At 37.0% G+C, this 26,248-nt stretch overlaps 2 protein-coding genes across 3 annotated transcripts in view; both read right to left on the minus strand.

Moving 5' to 3' along the window:
* epc2 (enhancer of polycomb homolog 2 (Drosophila)) overlaps positions 1-6,613 on the minus strand; it is a 30,920-nt gene extending 24,307 nt beyond the window's left edge. Inside the window, exons 1-3 of the mRNA XM_073845662.1 lie at positions 6,255-6,613; positions 4,339-4,498; positions 4,077-4,222 (exon numbers count right to left, since the gene is read on the minus strand). Coding sequence (XP_073701763.1) covers positions 4,077-4,222; positions 4,339-4,498; positions 6,255-6,407 — 459 coding nt within the window. The 5' untranslated portion in view covers positions 6,408-6,613. The remainder of the gene's footprint in view (positions 1-4,076; positions 4,223-4,338; positions 4,499-6,254) is intronic.
* Positions 6,614-16,678: 10,065 nt separating this feature from the next.
* The window catches only part of acvr2aa (activin A receptor type 2Aa), a 73,762-nt gene continuing 64,192 nt past the window's right edge, over positions 16,679-26,248 (minus strand). For both annotated transcript variants that reach the window (XM_073845271.1, XM_073845270.1), the window contains exons 6-11: positions 25,834-25,977; positions 25,155-25,300; positions 24,896-25,010; positions 23,886-24,024; positions 22,789-22,919; positions 16,679-21,446 (exon numbers count right to left, since the gene is read on the minus strand). In XM_073845271.1, the coding sequence (XP_073701372.1) occupies positions 21,252-21,446; positions 22,789-22,919; positions 23,886-24,024; positions 24,896-25,010; positions 25,155-25,300; positions 25,834-25,977 (870 nt within the window). In that variant the 3' untranslated portion in view covers positions 16,679-21,251. The remainder of the gene's footprint in view (positions 21,447-22,788; positions 22,920-23,885; positions 24,025-24,895; positions 25,011-25,154; positions 25,301-25,833; positions 25,978-26,248) is intronic.

Below are 26,248 nucleotides of genomic sequence, written 5' to 3' on the forward strand. Positions count from 1 at the left end.
TCCCATAAAAATAGCCTCTGCGCCGAAACGGTCGCGGCACTGACGCTTCTGCTCTGCTCCTGCTACGCGCCGCCTCTGCGTGCGGTGCAGTGTTGCCAACTTTTTTCAATGGAAAGTAGCTATACCTCGCTTGAAAAGTCGCCAAATGTCGCTAAATGACGTCATACGCTCATTAGCATATTCATGACGTCAGTACGTCGTATTGTCTTGCGTCTCTGTGCTCACATACTGCTATTTGATACAGCCAAATTCAATAAAACTGTTTTTATTTATATATTTCATAGATATATTGATATATTTTACAGTTTCTTTTGTCAGACAACGGGGTAAATATGAAATAGTGACTGAAACGCAGCCCATTAGGACTACATAACCAGCTCTCCAAGATATATCTACACTAAAAACGTGATTCATAATCACGACACTGTCTAAAAAAATCAAATACACATACGATTAAGACAATGGCTGTGCTGTGATTTCAGGCTATACTTGCATGTAAAATAGAGCATCAGAATATATTTTTTTATCTGAAAATGCTGCTTCTCTGCCGCTCACTGAAAAGAGCAGACGCAGATAGAGAGAGAGGGAGAGCGCGCGCGCTGGGAAAGCACGACTTCACGCTCCCGCGGCAGTACCAGAGAGTCTCATAAGCTAAATAAGGTTTTTCCAAGAAGTCGCTAGATTTGTCGCTAGGCGCTTTTTTGAAAATAAGTCGCTAAGGGGGTCTGAAAAGTCGCTAAATATAGCGACAAAGTCGCCAAGTTGGCAACACTGGTGCGGTGTGAATGCTCTAATCTGTTAACATGGGCGCCGAAAAAATACGCGCTGCTTACGTCCTGCTTACGCGTGCAGTGTGAAACCGGCGTTATCGCGCTGATGTGACCCGAACCCGAGCATCCTTTCTAAATATCTGTCCGAACCCGGCCTGGCGGGTACCGTCAAGCTCAGGTCGGGTATCTATCATCCTCTATAAGAGCAGCTGGCAGCAGATAATAGTGCGCAGCCAATTGGCTGACGTGCGCAGCTTTCTGACTCACTGTTTTCTTTTCATATAAGTTTCCTATGTTTCATGGACTGTAACGGCGTTTTACCCATTTAGTCATTTTAATACAGAATTTCCTATGATGAAATTATAATCTGACACGATTCACACATGTCCCCCACACAGCCGTGAAAAAGGCGGCATCCGCCAAAAGGCGCGCCGTTTGCATCCCTGAAAGACTTTACACCATTATTTCTGTTGTTTATACATTAACACTATTTTTTTAAAGATCTGCCGTCAGTATATATATTATATATGTTTTTTTTCTTAGGAAATTATCTATTTAATTTATTAGTCAAATAAATGCTGTAGGGTCCTATCAAATCTGTTTTATTTTTTCTGAAATTCTATTGTTTTTTTTATTCTGTTTTTCCATTTTCAAAAACCATGTCTAATTAATTTAAAATCATGAGATTTACACAATTTAACAGCAATTAATTAATTTAACAAAAATTTAATTTTTAATTTTAAAACCCTAAGTTTTATTTTAAATAAATTCTTAGTTTTTCATTTATTTTCTAAATTCCATTTTAATGGTTTCATTAAAAAAAAAAAAATCAAAAGCATCTCTAATTGGTTTGATTATAAAATTTATTTATTATTTATTTATTTTCAGAAATACTTGTGTATTTACAAATTTCTAGTAAATAAATTCTAGTAATTTTTATCTGGTAAACATTTCTTTAAAATAATATTTAATAATAATTTTATTAATGGTAGTACTATCATTATTTTAAGTAATATATTTCTGTCTATTTCTACAAGAATATTTATTTTGATGGCAATTAAGAAGAAACAAATATTGGGCATTGGTCACATTAGCTAGGAAGTGCTAGAACTGAATGCAGATGTCTTTGAAAAGCTGATGTAAATAATAAGATTAGTAAAAATTAGATGCGACATAAGACCTTTTCAAAAGAAATGGTAAAATGCTCATAAAGGGAGCCTTAATATTTACAGACACTAGTCCAACTTTATTCATCAAAATATCAGTATCAGTATCAAAATACCAATATCAGTATCAGAATTTCCAATAAAACTACTTTACTACTGATAAAATCAGCATATCAGAATGATTTCTGAAGGGTCATGTGACACTGAAGCTTGGATTAACGGCTACTCAAAATTCAGCTTCCAATCACAGGAATAAATTACATATTAAAATAAAAAAAGTTACTCTAAATCAGTGTTTTTCAACCTTTTTTGAGCCAAGGTACATTTTTAATTGAAAAAAAAAAAAAAAAATTCACAAGGCACACCAACAATCAAAACTGTAAAAAAAATGAAACTCTGTAGCCTATATTAACAATACACAGCCATTCTTATCGAAGTGTCTTGAACAGGAATCAAATAAACACAACCTGGGCCTGTTTGGATGAACACAGAGCTGATATCCTGGCAGGAATTGAAGAAAGACACACACAAAGCTCTTCCTCAACAGCTCTCTCTCGAATTTTCTTATACAAACATAACGAATGCACTTCAAAATGAAGTTTTCATATTTAAATTCAGGAATCACGAATATGACAAAATAATATCATTTTATACATATATTAATTGTTTAGCTATAATAGTTGTATCAAATGAATAAGGAAATTATAGTGCCTTGAATTTATTAAGTAGGCTAATGTTTAATTTAGTTCGTTTCGCTCTCTGGAAATGTAAAGAACAAATATCGTTTTTACTTGGAATTCGTTTTTAATCCCTGGTTTTAAACAAGCACATGAGATAATTTATATATTATTGCTTGAATAAACGTTTACAAATAGTGCTAGAAATTTTATAATTAAAGAAATTAAACAGGCATAGGCCTTTGAAAAGACATAGTGAAATGTGTCTAATAATTCCAAAAAGAAAGAGAAGCATTGGACATAATCAAAATATTTGAGACATTTATTAGGAATACTATTTTCTTAACAATTAAGATGCTGCATGTGTTTATCCAGTCTAATCGAAGTGTGCGTCTCTCCCCCGACTTTCCCAACAAAAATCCCACCTCCTCTCAGAAAATACATAAAGCTGACATTACTGAGCTATATGTGTTTAAAAGTAGCCTATTAAAATGGTACAGCATTGCTCAGTTCAACGTGTTGGAAATCGGGCATTTTGAACCGCGTCAGCATTTATTCAACAGTTAATAATGCTCAATATTCAAAAGGTAAATAATATTCAGCCAATAAATTGTAGGTCTATGTATTTCATAGAAAATTGTGTCTAGTACTATATAAATTACAAAGGTTTAATTGGCATCTTTATTTCAAACGACCCGACCGACCGCGACCCGAATATCATTAAAAATATTTTGGATGACTCGTAACCGTGGGTAACCGTGGGTGACCGCGGGTGACCGCAGGCGGTATATCTCCTCACCTTCTAGTTTGTAGTCGGGTGTCGTCAGTTTGGTGTTCGAGCTCAGTTTAACTGCCCAGACTCCCGCAGACGCAGATTTTGTATCGTATTCTCACTAGCCACAATGCCACTGTCACTGCTACCTGTCACATCCAGGCATCACTAATTCTCGTCTCGAAATACAAGGCAATTACCTATCTGCTGCCACCTATTGATATGGAAGAGTATGACATGATTACTCTGCCGGTGTCACTAGACAGCGCAGACACTCGGCAATGGCATATTATTCGCAGACAATAACTTATTAGTTTTCAAAAAATGTTTTAGACCAATTAGGTGAAATTGAATAATTTCCCACGGCACACCTGACGATCTCTCACGGCACACTAGTGGTTGAAAAACACTGCTCTAAATTTTAACAATATTTGAAAATATTACTGTTCTAACCATTTAACTATTATAAATAAATTCAGCACAGATGCACATAAAACATTCTTTTAAAAATGTTAAATCATCTTGCAGACCCTAAACCTTTGTACGGTAGTTTGTACAGTAGTACATTAATGCATGTCAGTTTTGGCTTTATCAGAATGTTACTTTCATACAATTCCGGTACCGTGCTAGATCGCCACTGAATGTCCTATGTCCTGAAGCAAAACCAAATAAAAAGCAGACTTGTTATTACCTGGTTGGTGCTGGCTTTCTCTAACCGATCCATCATGGTCTCGAACTGCACAGGTTTGAGCTCCATTTTGCGGTTGAGTCTGTTCAGTAAAGTCTCGTCCTCCGAGTCCATATCATAGTCAGGCAGCTCATTATCCAGACCCAGAGCTGGTGCAGAGTAACAGGTACAGGTCAGATTGAGATTCAAATTCAAATCACAGTTTATCTGTTTATTTAAATCAAGAAATTATAGTATGTTGAGGTAGAAGCTGAGAGTCACTCACGCTGGATGTGGATGAGCTGTTTGGGGATGCGGAACTCTCCTTTGTAAAGGCGGTCGTAATACGTGATGTTACTTTCTGCCTCTGGCACAGGGATGACCATACTCTCCTTCTTCTCCCTGAACACCTGCTGGGCAGAGATGGCCCTCTGGAGATGGTGCTCCTGAAACACATTGTGAAAGAGAGAGAGAGTTAGAGAGAAAAAGGGTGAGTAAACCTAATTCTTCATTCACGGAGTGGGACAACTCAAATTTGTGAAAAGGTTACACCATACAGTAAAGATTTTGCCACCTCATATATAACAGAAAGTATTTCCATTAGAAAGTGAGGCCAGTTAGTTAAGCTGAAACTGATGCAGCTGGACTCAGCAATACGAAAAAGTTCAGAACTCACACAGAGACGGAAACAAGAATTGGGCAAGTACAACTTCTAATGCAGCCGAGAACAGCAACGTGATGAAACCCGGTGCAATGGCTTTCACGGCTTGCAAGCATACAAATGAACTCCAAGTCGTTCCAATGACTTTCAGATTCATAAGAGAGTTACTGTGCTAGACGGTTCAATAATGGAAAGGTGAGCAGTTCATTATCAGGTAAGTGAGGAGAGCAAATGCAATCCTGTGGCACAGAGTTTTTAAACACGTACCTTGGTCTCTGTACTGTAAGTCTGTCCAATACAACTTTTGATCTTGACTATCAAAAATGGAAACGTGGCAGTTCATACTTTTGTTTTATAAAACTCATTTCACTAAGAAATAATATTAATCAAGATGAATCAAACTGACGAAATCTTAATGTTCTGTTCTGCACATCTTTCAAAATATCTGAAGATGTCATGACAGTTGTGTCAAGTGGTGTAACCAAGTAATACAGCAATAAATATAAATCTTTGACAGAATGAATAACATGTTTTCTTTCCCAAATAGAGGGTTACTCGAATTGACCTGACAAAGACATTTTTTTAATAAAAAGGTTAAAATGTGTAAAATTTTAAAAGACAGCAGTGGGTTTTAAGTTTTTTTTTTCTTCTGTTTTTTTTTTTTTTAACACATGACAACAAGGCTTTTTGCCTGTTGGTTACTAGGACTTTGTTCAGATATTTTTACTATTTTAAAAACAAAAATTCTTATTTTTTAAAGTTAATTTTAAATTAATGATAATAATACCAATAATAAAGGTAATAACACTGTACATGTTTAACTATTAATAGTAAAATATATCTCTTTATGTAAATCCACAAGAGATGGTACACACACACACAAGCAAACATACATGTATATGCAATAACAACAAAAAATAGCATTAATACATTAAGTTAATAATAACTGATAATACTTTTATTAATTACATAGCTTAATAAATCATTATTTTCATTTTTTAATAACAAGATTAAAATGTGTGCCATGGTAACAAACGGTAATATCTTGGTACTTTTATATATTTCATGATATTGAATGATTCTCATGTACCACTGTATTATACGATACTGAAATATGGGAGATAATCATGTCATATTGATGACTAGGGCCCAGTGCTGCAGAAAATAAACATCAAAACCACTGAAGAAACAAATATATTCAAGCTTCAGAAGCACGCCGTTCAGCTCATGTATTCCTGTCGTAACCTACGTAAATCTCTAACGCATTTGCGCAAAAAGACTGACGTCAATACGCATTCACCACTAGCAAATGACTCACGTAAATAACCTTGCTCACGCCACTAGTGTAAAAGATTTCCCACGGCTACGCAACTGTCGTAAATTTTATTCGTAACCTAGAGCCTCAGAACGGTGTTTGCGTATCCCTTTGAGGAGAGAATGGCCTTACGTATTAAAACGTGCGTAAGAGATACGTGAATACCAACACCCTGCTATGCACCTGAACCTCATGAAAAATTATGAATTTAAAATCATTTCCATACCGACTCCTCTTCCTTTTCCATCCCAGTTGGCATTTGCGGAACCGCTCGGTTGATGGAGACGCAGTCGGTGAGGTCCGGGAGGTCTTTATTGCGGTAGATCGGCAGCGGTTTGGCGGCGTCTAGCGCTCGCGCGCGGAACGAGAGTTTACTCATTGTTTTCAGCGATCACAAACACACTAAACACGGATCATTCGGCACAAATACACACACGAGCCGACGGTTCTCTCCGCGGCCGCGCTCACTGACGTCCCTCCGATCGAAATCCGGCGGTTAAAGGCATCTCTGAGCGAGTTAGGGTGTTTTTTCACGGGCTTTTTTTTCTCGGCTGGTGTGAAAACATGGCGGACATGATCCCGACAGCCCGCGCGACACTGCCAAAGAGCGTGAGCGGGAGCGCGCGTGTGCCGCTGCGCGCGCACCTCATGCAACATGCGTGCACACGAGATTACGACACACGGGCACGAGGGAACACATGCGTGCATCGGAGAGCTGTCACATACATTACTAGACAGTCTCTTAAACATCTCCAGTGGTAATAACATCTTTACATATGCCACGCAGACAGAGATGGCCTACAGTCCAAAATCTAACCAAATATTCAAGATTGTGGGCCAGAGAATGTCATAACTGAAATCCCATATTGATCGATTTATGTGCATTTGGGGGAGGGATGCATCCCCCTTAATGTGAGCCTTCCAATCCAATCTCATGAGAAAACATAACTACTTTATGTGGCGAATTTATACAAAATGATTCACATGGAAATGTACAAGTTTTAGAAAAACGTAAACATTGGGGGCCATCGCTAGCCCCACCACTAAACCTAACCATTAGTGAAATGTAGGATCTAAAATATGAATTTCCATGAGATTATGTTGATACCTTTACACTCTTATTTAGACACTATACTAAATTTAACGCGGTTGAAAAGAAGGCTGTGAAGGACAAACTTGAAGTCTTTATAATTGCATGCACTATATTAAGGTCCTTGATAATGTAATTTTACAATTTCCGAATTTTTTACAATTTGTTTTATACGGTTATTATCAGCTGAACAACCGCTGTGTAAACAACTGTACAATCCATGGAATGTACTGCACCCCTGTCCCTCACAGACTTGTTTTCATTCATGTCAAAAAGAAATATGGCTATTCTCACTAAGGTCTATAGTCATCTTACCAATAATTAAAAGTAAAGAATTGGGCCTGCTTGATTTACAGTCAAACCTAAATTTATTCAGACACCTTCAACATTTCTCACATTATCATATTTTATTCACTAGAAAATGGTAATAAAATTTGATAAGAAAGAGGTAAACCGTGTCAGAACAAATTTATCTTTATAATAACTTTGATAGAAAGGTATATAATGGATTACAATCAACCAAAAATTAGACAACTGTTAGTATGACAATATTTACACAACTATCAATACTTTGTTGACCAGTTACCAAGCAATGCTTAATTTTGTTCAGTCTGTGGTGTAAAAATATCACATTAAAGAAAAAACAATAATTCTAAATGTCTGAATATTTTTTGGTCCCAAATGTTTATCATTTTCACTGGTAGTCCACTGTATGAAGATTTTTTTGGGTGTAATATGTCACAGTTTACTTTATTTTGCTATCATCAGTTACATAAATGAACTATAATGTCCTGCATTAAATCTAATTAAAATTAAAAAATTAAATCTAGTGTCTGAATAATTTTTGGTTTGACTGTAAAAAGACGTCAAAGACGTAAATGGGTTTAAGCATAAAAACAACAAGTGTAATACTGCTTTAAATGGTTGTTTTTCCCAAAAAATATTAAAACGTTTTCTGTTTAAATTCATTGCATTTTTGTTTTTCAGAGCAAAAAATAAATATACTTTTTACCCTACTTTACAGAAGACACCCACTAAAATGTCATTCAGTGTAACAGTCTTGTCAGGCATATTAAAAACAAAAATTAATTTATCACGTATTAAAAGATAAATTACTTTCACCCCAAATGCTAATTAGTTGTAATTCTACTTTTCTTTTTTTTTTGCCAATTTGTCAGTAAGACTTTTTTACTCATTTAAAACACAATAAAATTTTATATGCTCCCTTATTCTTTTATATATTTTAATATGTACAAGTCAGAATATGCATGTTGCTTAAATTTTTACATGAATATTGTGTTACATAAAACTTATTTGAAACCTTAAAGTAGACCCTTTACTATTTAATGTGCCTTCTATGGACATAAAATAACTTTGGTAAATTTTTTTTGACGTGGACATCTTAACGTCTTTAACCCATAACCCATTTCAGTTCCATAATATGGATTATTCCTAAAAATTGTGGTTGTTTTAAAGGAGTAGTTCACTTTCAGAACAAAAATTTACAGATAATGTACTCGCCTCTTGTCATCCAAGATGTTCATGTCTTTCTTTCTTCAGTCATAAGGAAATTATGTTTTTTGAGGAAAACATTTCAGGATTTCTCTCCATATAATGGACTTCTATGGTGCCCCCGAGTTTGAACTTCCAAAATGCAGCTTCAAAGAGCTCTAAACGTTTACAGTCGAGGAAAGAAGGGTCTTATCTAGCAAAACTATTGGTTATTTTATAAAAAAAAAAAAAAAAAAAAATTATATACTTCTTAAACTCAAATGCTCGTCTTGTCTAGCTCTGTGTTCTCTGTGTAGAGATTAAAAAGTATATAAATTGTAAATGTTTTTAGAAAAAAAATGATTGTTTCGCTAGATAAGACCCTTCTTCCTCGGCTGGGATCATTTAGAGCTCTTTGAAGCTGCATTTAAACTGCATTTTGTGAGTTCAAACTCGGGGGCACCATAGAAATCTATTATATGGAGAGAAATCCTAAAATGTTTACTTCAAAAAACATCATTACTTTACGACTGAAGAAAGAAATGAACATCTTGGATGACAAGAGGGTGAGTACATTATCTGTAAATTTTTTGTTCTAAAAGTGAACTACTCATTTAAATTCAAATGCAGTTATTTTGTTGCTTTGCTTTTATGTGCCTAGCTCAAATGATTAAAACATACTCCACATATTTTACTATAATCACAGTGTTCTTTTTGACATAAGTTTCTTAAATAAATTACATCCATCCTCCACCATGTTCGATTTCTGATACTGGAATTGAGATTCATATGCAGCCTGGTCGTGGTCGGCCAGTCTGCAGAGAGGAAAGTGTAGCGTAGGGAGCTGCTCGGAAAAAGTTACCTGCTGCTAAGACACAAATCATTTTTAATGAGAGGAACGAGCAGAACTTAGAGCGCAGAGGCAATCCTATAAAACTGTGGTGGATGTGCGATGGATAAGTGGAGTGTCTGAGCGCTGCAGGGGCTGCACTGAGTGTTTCTCTACAGAACATTGCCTATACTGCTCTCACACACCAGGACCCGGGAATTAATTGGACCATTTATGTTGTACGCAACTGTTTAAAAGTTTGGGGTTAGTAAGATTTTCGTTTTTTTTTTCTCAATTTTTTTAAAAAGCAATGAATACTTTTATTCAATAATGATTAAATTGATCAAAAATAATTAAATTAAATTAAACGCTGTTCTTTTGAACTGTGTATTAGAGAACTTGGGGAAAAAAAGTTTAACAGTTTTGACAAAAATATTAAGCAGCACATCAGTGTTTCTTATGATTAGTCCACCACTGTTAAAAGAAAGACATTGTCAAATAATACTCCATTTCTGCCTGTTTCATCGCATAAAATGACTGGTAACATTAGGCTAACATCACTTTTTTTTTAGTCAGAGTTATATTTAAAAAAAATGTCCTGGTTCTTTCAAGCTTTATAATTGCATTGAATGGCTGTTAAGATTTTGAAGTCCAATAAAGAACATCCATCCATCGTAAAAAGTAGTGTAAGAACCCAGTTTTGTGTACAGCAAAGGAAAACAAGTCTCCTCTTGGCTTATTTTGAAATCTTATTTCGAAGCTAGAGATTGTGGTTTATAAAGTTTTAAATATGGATATTTTTCTTAAACAAATGCATCGATTCGCTTCAGAAGGCCTTTATTAACCCTCTGGAGCCATGTGGAGTATATTTTATGATGGATGGACACACTTTATTGGACTTCAAAATCTCAACAGCCATTCACTGCCATTAGAAGAGTCAGGAATTTTTTTAAATATAACTCTGATTGTATTCACCTGAAAGAAGAAAGTCATATACACATAGGATGGCTTATTTGGATGGTAATTTTCATTTTTAGATGAACTATCCCTTTAAATGTGTATGTATTCAATGGAATAAAAACATCTGATTTTAACCAAACTGAGTGAAATATAAAACTTAGACTTCATAGAAACAAAGTGGCGTGGAAAATTATGTTCTTGAGTGATTCACATTTTACAAATGAAAAATCTGATTGCCTGTACTCATTTGTGATTTTGTGGGTTACAAATAGTTATAGAAATACGTTTGTTTGCTTTGGTCACTTAATCACTGACAAATGCTCGTTTATGATGTTTACACACACAGACACATTGCAATTTTTTTTGCAACTTCATTGTTAACACATTGTTTTGCATCTAAAACCAATAGCAGATTTGTTTCCTGAATGTGTTTTCTCTCATACAGCTGATTATGGTGGTGATTCCCCATCATTTAAGCTCAAAACACACAATGACGTCCCACGTCTCGAAACAATTAATCAGACTCATTGCAGGCACCAAGATCTCAGGTGTGAATTAGTGTAAACTGCTGGGATCAGCATGAAAGGTAAGTAAGTAGCTGATAAATAGCATCACAGGCTTCAAAGATGGCTGATCTACTTTGTCGCAAATGGTCATCTTCCTCTCTTAAATGGCCTTTTTTTCCCCTCCAAAGCTTTGATTTGAATATCTGAATGTGTGAACCTTATCTATAGTGTAGTCTGTAGATGTCTCCTCCTCTTTGTGCTGTGACAGCTATGATGTTCCTCATTACTGTACTGTATATATTGCTCTTCTTTCCCCTCAGGGTCCTGTTCTGTGGGTACACCGGGTACTGGACCTTCTTTGCTAAGTCCTGGGAGTTCTGGATGTGATGTTCCACGGCGCCAAATAATCGTGACAGAAGTGTCTCGCAGTGTTGTGGGAGTAGGAGTTTATACTGCTGACATTTGGCTTGAGTTGAACTCCCTTTTTATTTTTGGGAGTCAGAATGAACACTCAGAAGATTCCCTAGGGTAGAAGCAGGAGTAGAAGCTGCAGTTGGTAGCTTTTTCTAGGACTTAGTCAATCCACATAGCGTGCAAATGAACTAAACACCACCTGAATTATATATTATGAGCTTTGTGCATTCACTGAAGGGGGAACGGTGAGCCCAGAGGCCTTTGCGATATTGTGACGTGGGCCACAGGCATTACTAGACCCAATTTCATCTCAGCTCAAGTGTGAACGTGCATTCACTGTGGAATGTATGTTTTGACAACTTCGTTTTGGTCACGTAATACTGACGTTTTAGTCTGAAAGTGTAACGGTGGAAAAGTAAGTCACCACTTCTGTTCAAGATTCAAGTGGCTTCCCTGCTGAAAAAAACAACATATGCTGGTTAGGTATGTTTTGGTGCTGGGATGCTGGTTTTAGCTGGTTTATGCTGGTCCTTTTGCTGGTTTATGCTGGTCCTTTTGCTGGTTTATGCTGGTCCTTTGCTGGTTTATGCTGGTCCTTTGCTGGTGTATGCTGGTCTTTTGCTGGTTTATGCTGGTCCTTTGCTGGTTTATGCTGGTCCTTTTGCTGGTTTATGCTGGTCCTTTGCTGGTTTATGCTGGTCCTTTGCTGGTGTATGCTGGTTTTAGCTGGTTTATACTGGTCCTTTTGCTGGTTTATGCTGGTCCTTTGCTGGTTTATGCTGGTCCTTTTGCTGGTTTATGCTGGTCCTTTTGCTGGTTTATGCTGGTCCTTTGCTGGTTTATGCTGGTCCTTTGCTGGTGTATGCTGGTCTTTTGCTGGTTTATGCTGGTCCTTTGCTGGTTTATGCTGGTCCTTTTGCTGGTTTATGCTGGTCCTTTTGCTGGTTTATGCTGGTCCTTTTGCTGGTTTATGCTGGTCCTTTGCTGGTTTATGCTGGTCCTTTGCTGGTGTATGCTGGTCTTTTGCTGGTTTATGCTGGTCCTTTGCTGGTTTATGCTGGTCCTTTTGCTGGTTTATGCTGGTCCTTTTGCTGGTTTATGCTGGTCCTTTTGCTGGTTTATGCTGGTCCTTTTGCTGGTTTATGCTGGTCCTTTGCTGGTGTGTGCTGGTCCTTTGCTGGTTTATGCTGGTCCTTTTGCTGGTTTATGCTGGTCCTTTGCTGGTGTGTGCTGGTCCTTTGCTGGTCTATGCTGGTCTTGTTGCTGGTCAAGGACCATCATAAACCAGCAAAAGACCAGCATAAACCAGCATCCCAGCACCAAAACATACCTAACCAGCATATGCAGTTTTTTTAAGCAGGGTTTATTAGCATTAAATTACATACAATTAAAAAACAACGAGAGGAGATATTCAAGCTCTATTTAAGCTTATCTTAACAGAAAAATGAAGCACAGTCAGTTCTATATAGCTGCTTATGGGTCTATTATCTGTACTGCAACACTTTATGAGTTTATGGGTTATAATTTTCCTTTTTGTCTGAGGAGACAGTTTTACTTTTTTCACATTCATCCACTAAACACAGGAATATGCCTTCTGGATTGGATAGACAATTTCCTTCATAAAAGCTGGAGACTTTCCAGACAACCCGTAACCCGTGTTTTTCCAACCTTCTACCAGTGAAAGTGCACTGAAACGACAGTCAAACCCGTGACTTCCCACTCGTGAACTCGTACTAGATCGATGTACTCCCAGTTCCGAGTTCTGACGTAACATAGCCCGCGAAACAACAAAGTCAGCCCTAATGCGTGCGGTGTTTATGCAAGTGGCACACGGTGGAAAAATAGAGCTTAGGACAATATAACGTTGCAATCAAATTAATAATAATATAAAAATAATAATAATTCATAAATGTGCCCAGGCAGTTTGGCGTGACTTGCCTGGAACGCTACAAAGTCGTGAGTCGTGGTTTGAAGTGGTGATTTACCAGTTAAAAAAACTGCCTGGAACGCAGCATAAGTGCACCGGAAAGACTGCCTTGCTGTGTAATAATCATTTAAAACGGGCAGTTCCAGTAGTAAGATTACTATTCTTCTGGTGAGACGCGGTAATTTAATTGGCGCGCGACTCTCACAGTGCATTATGGGTTATTTCTAGACGTTGAGTGTACATCGGTTGTGCACTCGGGAACGTCCACTATGGTTTCGAACACCACTTAAAATGGGTATGGGGGCGATTTCGGATACAGCCACAGATTTTGAACTATAGGGGGCGCCATTATTTCAGTGAGCTACTGCCACTACCTGTTGCTATTTTTACCGCAACACAACTAGGAAAATAAAATACTCATACATTGTGTAGCTTTTTTGTAGATTGTAATTTTCAGTTGAAGGGCAACAAGAGAAGCGATGTAAGTCTTCACTGCTTTCCTAGCAATAAGAAGAGGAGAAAAGAGTCCTGTGGACGAATAACTTCCTAAGACCCACGTCTCTTCACTTTAGCCCTGATGCCTCGAGGCTTTTAGTAGACCACATCTACTGAAAGAGCTTACAAATGGCAGAGACAAGAAATGCTTAATGCCATCCTGGCAGGATGTAAACATGCTGAAGCTTGTCATGACGCTAAAGCCAATGAAGGACCAGAAGAATGCTTTGCATTTCTGGTCTCCAGTGTTTCTAGTCAAAGTAGCCTATATTCCGAGCTGTTAATCTACTGTTAAACCCATTAAAATGTTTTTAAAAAACACATGGCTCTATAGCGCCATCACTTTGCAATTTCGCAATGACCGTCATTTGTCAGTGCCTCACTCCTCAAAGTTTAAGTGCGTAAATGACACGAGGCTGCCGACCTTAGCTACATTAAAAAACAGATGGACGCTATTTGAATAGGTTCCTATGAAGACCGGCACAGAAGAGAATTCTCATTAGAATCGTTTGCTCAAGGTCTATAGGAAAATAACGGGAAGAATAACAACATGCAGTAAACGGTAAAACTGCATACAAACCAGTGTGTTCATAATTAAGAAAATACGTTACAATAATATGGTAGGACACACCAGTTTGCAATATCAAGCAGCAAAACAAGCTGTTTTGTACAGCTGAAAATAGCTGGACCCATAAAATTTACAAATGGCTACGTCCACTCTTACAGGAAAAATAAGGTGGATAGCGGTCCATAGAAACAGGCGCCAATAGGGCATCTAGCTATACATATCTATGGTTAAAACCCTCAGATGCATCATGCGAAACCTCCTCTTGAGACCTCTGGAGATGCTGGTGGCAGATGTGCATGCAGCTTTGTGACTTCTGTGTTTGGGGAGCTGCCAAATGATTCTAGAGACACATGTTTTTCCCAAGAGGAGCTTAATGTAGATGTTAATTTCCTCCTCCAGGGATAATAGCTCTCTGTGATCAGGTTATTATCAACCACTCAGTCTCATAGGGCAGGTTGACTGACTCTAAAGAGTTTCTTTAAGGTCACCATGAGATGCTGAAACAGTGACTCAATCATTTTAATACATATTTCTGGACTGTGAAATTTACATTTAGATTTATGAATATTTATTCAAAGTGACTTATAATAGGAGAACACTGGCAATTTGTTCAGAAAACTGAGCTACACTTTGTTTTCCGACTTTCCGTAAAAGATCAGCCTTAGAAACACATAGTTAAATATAAAAACTAAAGCAATGTCAAAACATTAATATGTACACCATAGTACATAAATAATCTCAAGATGGCAGTCTTGTTATAGCACTTCTCAGAGCTTCAGGCATAAATGTCTCTCAACTAGTGGATGCATTATTAGTTTTTTTCTTCTTTTTGTTATGTTAAAGTCAGTGAAGCACATAGGAGCGTGTTAGGAGAATGATGTGTTGACTCCCACACTGTTATTCAAGGACATTTACAGCAGCCTGACCAGGTGCTTCAGTTCAGCAGCTCACAAGAGAAACAGTGAGCTGAGATGCTGGACAAGCAGTCCACTTCAATTTATATATAACCTGCAGTGGTGGGCGTTCGGTCACTGCTGGACTGCAGAACCGCTGCTGACGTGCTGCTGGAGCTTCAATACATTTTCAAGTGCGACTGGGACAAGAGACAATGACAGGAATTTCAAAAACACCTGGACATTTTATATATTTCTTTTTTTAATCAGGATGTACACTACCAGTCAAAAGTTTTTGAACAGTAAGATTTTTAATGTTTTTAAAGAAGTCTCTTCTGCTCACCAAGCCTGTCATTTTTTTTTAAATATTTTTACTATTTAAAATATCCGTTTCTATTTGAATATATTATAAAATGTAATTTATTCCTGTGATTTCAAAGCTGAATTTTTAGCATCATTTCTCCAGTCACATGATCCTTCAGAAATCATTCTAATCTGATTTGCTGCTTAAAAACCATTATTATGATGTTGAAAACAGCTAAGTGTATTATAAATGTCTTTATCATTACTTTTGATCAATTTAAAGCATCCTTGCTAAATAAAATGATTAATTTTTATAATTTCTTAAAAAACAATAACATACTGACTCCAAGCTTTTATAATGTGACAAAAGCTTTTTATTTCAGATAAATGCTGATCTTTGGATCTTTCTCTTTATCAAAGAATCCTGAAAAAAAGTACTCAACTGTTTTAAATATTGATAACAATAATAATTGAACAGCAAAGCATATTAGAATGATTTCTGAAGGATTGTGAGACACTTAAGAGTAACGAAGCAGAAAATTTAGCTTTGATCACAGGAATAAAATACATCTTAAAATAGATTCAAATAGAAATCAGTTATTTTAAATAGTAAACATATTTCACAATATTACTTTTGCTTATCTTACTGTTCGAAAACCTTTGACTAGTAGTGTATAATAACAATATGGTGTTGGTATAATATGGTATTTGAAAAGATGGTGGACACATACACCACCACTACCACAGTCTCTTATGGATACCAAAACTACTTATTTTTAATAAAAAATACAGTAAAAATATGTTTTTTAAAAGTAGGTCTTTTCTATTTTAAGATTTTGATACATTTAATGAATCCTTGCTAAATAGAAGTATGCATTGTATGGTATTCATAATTAATTTAATCAATTAGTAATTTATTTACTGATTTTTAGTTCATTTTTTATACGAGTCCAAACACTTAAAATAGAGGGGAAAAGGGTAAATCTTACAATCAAAATGAGTGTAAACAGAATTAGGCCTAATGCTGACATCTAGTGGTGTTTTTACACACAACATCTATTTATCAAATACCTGTCAGACTGGACAGTACCAATTCACAGCACTGTTATAATATGCATGTATTGCATATTATTTTCAGGTACGTTCTGTAATTGAGACACAGCACACATTTGAGAGCAGTCACTATACTTTATTTGAGGGGAATAGTAGCATAAAATTTCATCTGTACATTATGTAACAATTACGTCTGATCAGGCCCTGAATGCGTTAAATACTCGAGAGAAAGGTGGACAAAAATGGCATGTCCAGCACAACAGTAACACAGCGGCTCGCACCTATAATGGAGAGTTTTGGTAAAGTGGAGACATTCACTCATTGGTGTAGTTGAGAAGAAACACGGTCACCAAAGACCAAAAAAGCGTGTCTGTGAGAAAAGACAGAGAGAGAGAAGCTGCTGGTCGAATCCCAGAAGCAATACTTGCAACGCTGCCCCATGTTGTCTGTCGTGCTACACTGTTTGTTCAATCTTTGAACGCTGTGAGTGGAAGTCTGAGGTAAAGGACTGATTCTTTAGTAGTGTTTTATCTGACCAGTTTTAAAAATAGCATCACTTCTCATTGATCGAGAAAAGAAGAATGACAGTTGGGCCATGATATAAATTAATAAAACCAAAATACAGATGTACAAAATTAACATTAAAATATTTAATAATAATAATAATATCAATAAAGGATTTTTCTTTGAGACATTAAAAAAAGAAGCATGCTCTTTTCACAATCTAAAACAACATTCATATGTACATACGGTGCATTTTCAATCTGAGTCTTCTACTCAACATGGGGCTTTTAAAGTTTGGCTTTCCATCTTATTTACCCTTCCTCCCAGATTCCCCAACTAGAAAACCAAAAACAGACAGGGGAACAGGACAGCACCTGGTGAAAACTCTCTATAGGCCAGCAGCAGTCACTCAGCTTATTGAATCGTCTGTAGTGTTTACAGTCAAAAGTGAATCACGAGAACCTCACGGGAGATGTTCTCAAACCAGAGCTCTCATCCTGCAAATGAACCAGTACTTTAGATTGGTCTTATAACTGTTTGACCTTCTGCAGAGTCCAACCGAGGGCCTTTGAAAGATGGCACAGGCCCTTGCATTAGTTTACCAGTAAGGTGAAGTAAAACAGAATGAGCTGGCTGAGAATGCTACAGTAGAGAGAGATAGAGCTTTCACTGAAAGGGCTTGATTGCATACAGTTGTATGGACCTGAACATTGTCAAATGCATCACATTGTAAAAGGAAAACAACCAAAGTGAGCCACTGAATCACACTTCACGATTTGTTCAGACAGGCAACAGAAATCTGATTTCGTATCAGAGTCAAATCAGTTCAGATGTTCATAGTCTGAATGGATAAAAAAACAAAGAAAGAAATAAACAAACCTGAAAAGGTCTGTTTACAAACTGGATTTAAACCACAGCCATATGTGGTTTGAAATCAGATTAATATCAGGTTTTTACAAATGTGTCGAGTGTGAATGATCAGATCAGATCTCAATTCAGTTTTTCATCATTCAGGACGATGTGACTAGCATCGAAAGCAAAATAGACTAATATGAGCCACCAAATCACATTGGATTATTTGTTCAGACAGGCAGCATGATTATGATTTAGTAACTGATTCAAATCAGTTTCGTTCTTTGTAGTCTGAACGGGAAAAAACCCACATGAAATCAGGTTACACAAACCTGATTAAAATCAGGTTTTCAGAAATGCATCAAATATGTGGTTTGAAGTCAGATTAATCTCAGGTTCAGAAATGAAATGCACTGTTTACAAACTAGATTGAAACCACAGCCATATGTGGTTTGAAATCAGATTAAAATCATTGGTCAGACCTGATCTCAATTCATTTTTCACCATTCTGGATGTGAAGTGACTAGAAACGAAAACAAAACGAACGAAAATGAGCCACCAATTTATATTAGATTAATTGTTCAGACAGACAGCATGAATATGATTTAGTATCTGATTCAAATCAGTGTAGTTGTTTGTAGTCTGGGAAAAACGGGAAAAACCCCCCCACATGAAACCAGATTACACAAACCTGATAGAAATCGCATGAATATGTGGTTTTAAATCAGATTAAAATCAGAAAAATGCGTTTAGCCTGAATCGTCAATTTAGATCACAATGCGTTTCACCCTTTTGGGAAGCAATATTAAAAGCACAATGAACCAAAATGAGCCACTGAATAATATTTCAGGACTTGTTCAGACAGGCAGCAGAAATCCATTTTAGTATCCAATTCAGTATCTGATTTAAATCAGTTTTCAGTCTGAAATGAGAAAACACACTCATAAAAATCTGATTTTTACAAACCTGATTCAAATCAATTATGTGGTTTGACATCAGATTATAATCTGGTTATTACAAATGTGTAGAGTCGAAATGGTCAGATCAGATCTCAGTTAAATATTTACTATTCAGGATGTGATGTAAGTAGTATCGAAAGCAAAACGAACATGATTTAGTATCTGATTCAAATCAGTTTAGTCTAAATGGGAATAAAACATAAAATCAGATTTCACAAACCTGATACAAATGTTTTAAATCAGATTAAAATCAGATTTTCAGAAATGCGTTCAGCCTGAATTGTCGGTTCAGATCTCAATCCATTTTTTTTTACCTTTTGGGATGCAACATTAAAAGCAAAATGAACCAAAATGAGCCACTGAATCATATTTCAGAACTTGTTCAGACAGGCAAAAGAAATCCAATTTAGTATCTAATTCAAATGAGTGTAGTTGATGTAGTCTTACAAATCTGATTCAAATCAAATAAATATGTGGTTTGAATTTAGATTATCAGTTTAAGTGTGAACAGTCACATCAGTTTTCAAGACGTTTTTTTTTCATCATCTGGAACGAATACTGACTACACCGTCTGAACAAATGAAGCAGATTTCTCACAAAATGACAGTCGATTCTAAAGATCAGATTTGAAAATCAAACTGGATTTAAGTGTGAACAAAGCCAAAGAGCAGCAGCAGAGAAGCTGTTCTTTAGAAAAACTATGTCGGCAGAGAGTTACTGCATGTGTTCGGTCCCCATTATTAGCTTAATACTCCTAGACAACCGGGCGTCATAACATATGCATAGCCTGACGTCGACTTCACTTTGTGATGTACATTATGGTCTAAGCAAACTGCTAGGCGCTTGTATTTTTACCACACTGGAAGTGGCCTGTGAGCTGTAAAACAGTCCCTGCTTAGGATGTTATTGCACATAATATGACCACACTAATAAGGTGTTATATTAAGGGCCCTTGCATACATAATACAACAAGGGTCACCAGAATGGCACCAGAGGGCTCAAAGCAAAGGGAAACGCTTCCTGAGACATACTGAGATACAGTTCTTGTAGAAGTGTGTAGAAGGGTCACCCGGCTGCTGATCTGAAACCAGTTTGACGTGTCACTCGTGAGGAGGCTGGTTCAAACGCAGTGCACAAGGGCGGCTCGCAGCGCAACTAAAGCGGACAGTGAAGAGACCGTAGTAGACCAATATTGAATGATTCCAAATGGAAATGAAACAAAAAGAGTGATGCCCTGAAGACAGGAAATACTTCAGATTGAGGAATAATGAAGGGGTTTCCATGACTGCTAATGGGATCCCATGCACAAGCTTCACATGATAACAAATGTTTGAAAAACAAAGAAAATGAAAAAAAAAAGGAAAGTAAAGAAAGGAAAACAAGGCATGCACATACGTCAATGTTGTGAGGACACCGCAAACCTATATTGGTAAGTGCTTCTGTATTATTTTCACAAAATTCATATTTTCAGGGATTTTTTCTTCTCAACAGGTCTCGATAAAGGTCAAAAATGGTTTTAACAAACAAACGGTCACAATGCTAAAAAACAAAAGGATCACATTTTAAACTGCAGGGCAACACAGAGAACGACTAAAAGAAAGAAGGCAGAACACTGGTTTATGAATGGCCATCGTTTCTTGGCATAATCTGTCATATAAAAAAAGTTTTCCCCGTATTTAAAAAGCTTCCGTGCCAAACGGAGGTCATCGAAAAGCCTCTTTTTTATATCATATAGTGTTACAAAACAAACGTATTATTAGGATGAGAAACTGAGGTATACCTTGTCGAGAGGTTGGTGGTTATCTGACAGAAACTCTGAACGCTTTCAGAGGAAACACGTGTTGATTTGGGTTGTATCGTCACCCTTTCTGTTGATATCTGTACAGCAGCGTCACACTACACATTCAAAAAGCTGTTTCTTATTGGCATTACAATAGTCATTCATACGAACACATTAAATGTGTCTTTTTTTTTTTTACATGGACGTTGCCCTTTTTTATACTGAAATGACACGAGCGCCGTGTGGAGAAGGAGTCTCGTTTACTCCTCAAATGGGAAAGTTTCTTCTCCGAGCAGAGAAACGACGACAACAAAGAGGTTCGTTTTTGATGTCGTCTTATAATCCGTCTGTCCTTACCGGAGCTCCCCGTGGTACTAGTTTATATATACACACACATACAACAACGTAGCTGGCTCCAGGTGAACCTGTATGAAACTCAGATTCGGCACAAAATGCATCGTCTGCATTCGCTCCAGCCGTAAGTACAGGACAATCATCCAGCATGTCTGAAGCCAGCCGTCAGAACAGCAGTCCACCACCATCCCCGACGCGTCTTTTCTGTTCGGTCAGCTCGCAATTCACATGCTGATATCCTCTAGTCATAGACTGGACTCCTTAGGGGGGTAGTCCACATTGGTCACCATGGTTACAACGGTGACTATTTCCTCCGGGGCGGAGACGCTGGTCTGCCGCTGCATCTGGATCACGCGTTCCTCGACGCAGCCCGCTGAGAGGCGCGCCTCAGCCTCGTGGTCCCAACACTCCTCTATGGTCTCGCACAACATGGCCAGACCCTGAGAGATAAATGAACATGTTGTGTAGCAAGTGTTAATTTCGTTGACAAATAATTTTCATCAAGGAAAATTAAATGATAACAAAATCAAACTTGTTTTTAATGACAAAAACTATGACAAAAATCTATTGACATTTTCGTCAACAAATACAAACAAAAATGTTAAGGAGGGACGATTTAGGAAGAGATTCATTTAGAACAAATCTGCTGTGTGGTTTGGAAGGTTAGATGGGTACATTTGAACTGTAACAGCCTACTGATCAATCCGGTGAGACATACTCTTGCTGACATACACTTTTTCTCATAAAACATTAAAAATGTCAATATTTGGGAGTAAGAGAACAGCAAACATATGGATAAATTTGATTTAAAAGAGAACTCAATTTCGTCCAGTTTTCTGAGCGCAGACACCGAAGCACACACGCACAGAAAAACGTGAAAATGTTGAATTGTTCGTTTTGATGAGTATTTATGTCTTAAGTGAACGTAAACGGCTGGGAGAATATCGGACATGTATCAGTACATCAGTGTATTCGGTTTTAAAGGAACAGCAGCCTAATTCAGTTGCTATTGTCTGTGTCATTGATGTTAATCAACCAAACAAAAGAAAGACAGGAAATCACTTCAGTAGCCCTAATAATGATTTATCTAAATGTATTTATATAAACAAAATATGTCTGCTTGAAAGAATGAAGATAAACAAGTGGTAAACAAGTTATTATGAAGAATGCATAATTAACCTACAGTATATAACCACTGGTATTTCATTGAAAAGAAGACGTGTTCTTGTTTCTTTATGAGAATTGGTTTCATTTCATTTTAATATAAAGGTATTCTGCATGTCACAGCAATTAAATCTGTGTTTATCTTAATAAAACCTTTATAATAAACATATATGAAACATAATGAGAAATTTTAGAGAAACACTTAATAACTGTATTACACAAACTAAACCCATTTGATTTTAGCTGGCTAAGTCTACTGTAGATTTAAGGTCAGTGCACTGTTTTCGTCATAAAAAATTTCAGATTGGGTTCAATTTTTGTGCTTTTCACATCCGTAGCAAGCATTTTGAGAAGTGTTTTGACAATTCTGAGCCACCACGACATTCTGTGCGTGACAAATTGTGACGAATATTAAAAAACGCATTCGAAAATTTTGGACGAAAAAGGAAAACAATTCAGATGACTAAAATATGACTAAAAGTAAATGCAATTTTAGTCAAAAGACTATGACTAAATCAAAATTTGCTGTCAAAATTAACACTGGTATCAAGCATAATATTCTTTTAAATTCACTTAAAATCTTTAGAGTAGCGGTGAGGTTTAATGATAAATACGTACCGTATGTTTCTGCCAGCACTCCCTGAGAGTGGGCCGAAGCTTTTTGTGGACCACCACCTCCTGCATGTCCTCTAGAGTGGGGTGTTGGCCCACCTCTTCCTCAAATGGAAGCATGTACTCGTCCACTGGACCTTAAAAAGCAATGAACAAACATATGCTCAGGAAGTTTTACCATTGAGGGGTAATGGGTGTTTTCAAACTAGGGTATAGGAATCCAAGGGAGCTAGAAGGTGTACATATAAAAATGTTAGTTTTCTTTGCGGACAAAAAGTATTGTTGTAACTTCATAAAATTAAGGATGAACCACTGATGTCACATGGACTGTTTTAACAAAGTCCTTACTACCTTTCTGGGCCTTGAACATGTCAGTTGCATTGCTGTCTACGGGGTCAGAAAGCTCTCAGATTTCATCAAAAACATCTTAATTTGTGTTCTGAGGATCAATAAAAGTCTAACAGGTTTGGAACTACGAGGATGAGTAATTAATGACAGAATTTTTATTTTTAGGTAAACTATCCCTTTAAAAACTCCTTGGTTAAAGTTTTGCTGGGAGAATAACTACATATCTTGCCATGCACATTAACAATGAGTGAAATAACTGCTGATAAAAGCAAACCTAAGATAGGATAAAATATTCAAATATTGAAATGATACAATTCTTCTGCATTATCATCAGAAACGCCAAACAAATGAGAGAAACGGCGCTTTGGAGAATTAGCTACACCAATAATGTTTAACCACCTCATCTTCCATCACACTGTCATCCATTCAATCCCATCATGCACTACACTCAATGAGGTTGTCACACATGATGACCCCTGTCACAACAGTCCCCGAGGTCTGCTTCACTGTCCACACCTGATCAATATTGTTCCATTAGACCAGACACCAATAATCAATAATAGTGAACTTATTGCACTTACAGTGACAGGATTATTCAAGAGCCCAAGTGATGGTAAAACGTACTGGAAAATGTGTTTGTGTGATCAGGGAGTGCTGTCAGACCAGTTACAACTCAACTGTCAATCAAATTTCTAGTATAAAATAACTGATATAACTACACAGTTTGATGTCAAAATGATCAAACGTATTCATACCATCAGACGCCGTGCAACGGGCCGCCAGCTCCCATAGCACTAGTCCCACTGCATACATGTCTATCCTGAGGAAAGCATCTCGCTGGAAGTTAATGGCCCCCTCCAACACTTCTGGGGCCATGTAACGTCTGGTTCCCACCTGGAGTGCACAGAGAGAACACAGTCTGGTTAGCATAACAGTTAAAAATGAAACATGTACATGCATATACAGTAGCATACCTTGATAAGTGGGGAATTATGGGCAAGGGTCCAGCTGCCAGAGCAACTATTACAGCATATGAGAATGTTTTAATAATGATCTAGATACACGCTTGAACATGCCAGTAATAAAACGCTGTATATGTAATGGGGAACTACCGGCACTTCGGTACCAAGTGAATACAATAAAGCTTTCTGCTATCACTGCAGTCAATACACTCATGGTTTAAATATGGAGGCCCATCCAGCAGTGATTTATAGCCTAATAAACTGGTAAATATCTAACGTTTTGTACTTCTTGTATAACATAAAACAAGAAAGTTTAACTTAAATTTGATTACTACTTTTGTATTTTAATAAATTATTGAATGTTTACTTAATACTGAATACTTAACTGATTGCTGTTAAAAATGTTTAAAAACCCCAGCGTTGTTCATTTAATTTGTATCCTTGTTTTAATTGTTATATTTGTTCATGACTTTATTACCACCTGCTTACTTGAATAATTTCTTGGAAAAACAAGATGTGATTACTTCATTAAGAAACACTTGAAGCATGGGCTTAATTGAATGTGTTAGCATTTATATTACTATTTAACTTTTTGCACAGACTTAGACTTATACACATTTTTGTCGTGACAAGTCTTATATGTAGGCAGCACATTAGGTTTTGAGATACAGCCTCTGATACACCTCCATGGAATCATATTCATATTTAAACACACTTCACACAGCCAACCCTCGCACAAGGGGCGGCACTTTATAAGCAGCACCAGCTTTAAAGGATCTGAACAGTTGTCTTTCAACACTTACCTGCCCATGTGTGTCCCCAGCTGACTTTCCTGCCTCAAACTTCAAAGCCAGACCAAAATCAGCTATACAGGCCGTCAGGTTTGACTTTAGCAGCACGTTCTTGCTCTTAATATCTCTGTGAACATATAATACAATTTTAAATAGGTAAAAAGGTTTGAAATGCTCACAAAGATATTTTCAATATGGTTTCAGAAAGTCATACAGGTTTGAATCAACATGAGTGTGTTTTCAGGTGAACTAAGAGTTGTATATTCCTAACCTGTGTGCGACGGCCGGTTTGTGACCGTCTCTGTGTCCTGGAAAGTCAGAGTGCAAGTAAGCCAGGCCCCGAGCCATGGTTTGAGCGATGTGACACAGCTCATTCCACGTCACTATGTTTGCCTTTAGGTAGTCCGTCAGGGAGCCCTGCACACAGACAGCACACACATGGGGATCAATCATGGCTGTATATCAGCCTGCAGTGCAAACAACTAAAACCTTTTAAATTCACAATATAGGGACGGAAAATCATAAACTCAGCAATAACACTGACCACAGATGCTTTGCGTACTACTGTGTCATTTATTGACTCAAAAAACCTGAATCTTTTGATAAAAATGATTTATTTTGCATAATTGTCTGTCCCTTGAGAACATATCAAGCAGAAGACCTTCATAACAAAACTGCTAATTTATGGACAAATTTTCCTACATCAGTAGCATTCAAAAAGTAGCCAAGTCTCCTTCTCATTTTTTTAAAATCACTGTTTCTTTATGTTTATTTCTCAGTGTTCAGCAGCTGAGAATACAAGAAGATTTCTTAAAATTCACTGGCAACATGGCAAAAAATAATATAGCATCTAATGCCACTGATTATAATGGCAGAGAGATTAATTTGTAAACTTTGAGAAACTAAAATGGATCTAGAACGGTGCAAGCCAATACTATCCAGCTCCGCACCTTTTCATGGTAAGCCGTGATGAGCCATAGCTCAATGTCCAGGTTGCTTCCTCTCTTCTCTGCCCCGATGAAATGCAGAATGTTTTCATGCCTCATGCCAGGGACATTGTAAATGTCATACTCATTCTGCCATGACAGCTTGTCCTGAGAAAGACACAGAGTACATTGTTAATACAGCTCACAGCTCACTTAATACAGCTGTGCGAGACAGAAATAAATCAGTATCTTTATATTTTTATATATGAATTCATGTATATTTAAGGAAGGAAGTCTCTTATGCTCATGAAGGCTCAATTTGTTTGATCAAAGAGTAAAAACACTGTAATACTGTGACATGTTATTACAATTTACAATAACCATTTTAAAACATAATTGATTTCTGTGATTGCAAAGCTGAATTTTCAGCATCATTGCT

This window comes from Garra rufa, chromosome 8 (assembly GCF_049309525.1).
Source record: "Garra rufa chromosome 8, GarRuf1.0, whole genome shotgun sequence".
NCBI classification, from domain to species: Eukaryota; Metazoa; Chordata; class Actinopteri; order Cypriniformes; family Cyprinidae; genus Garra; species Garra rufa.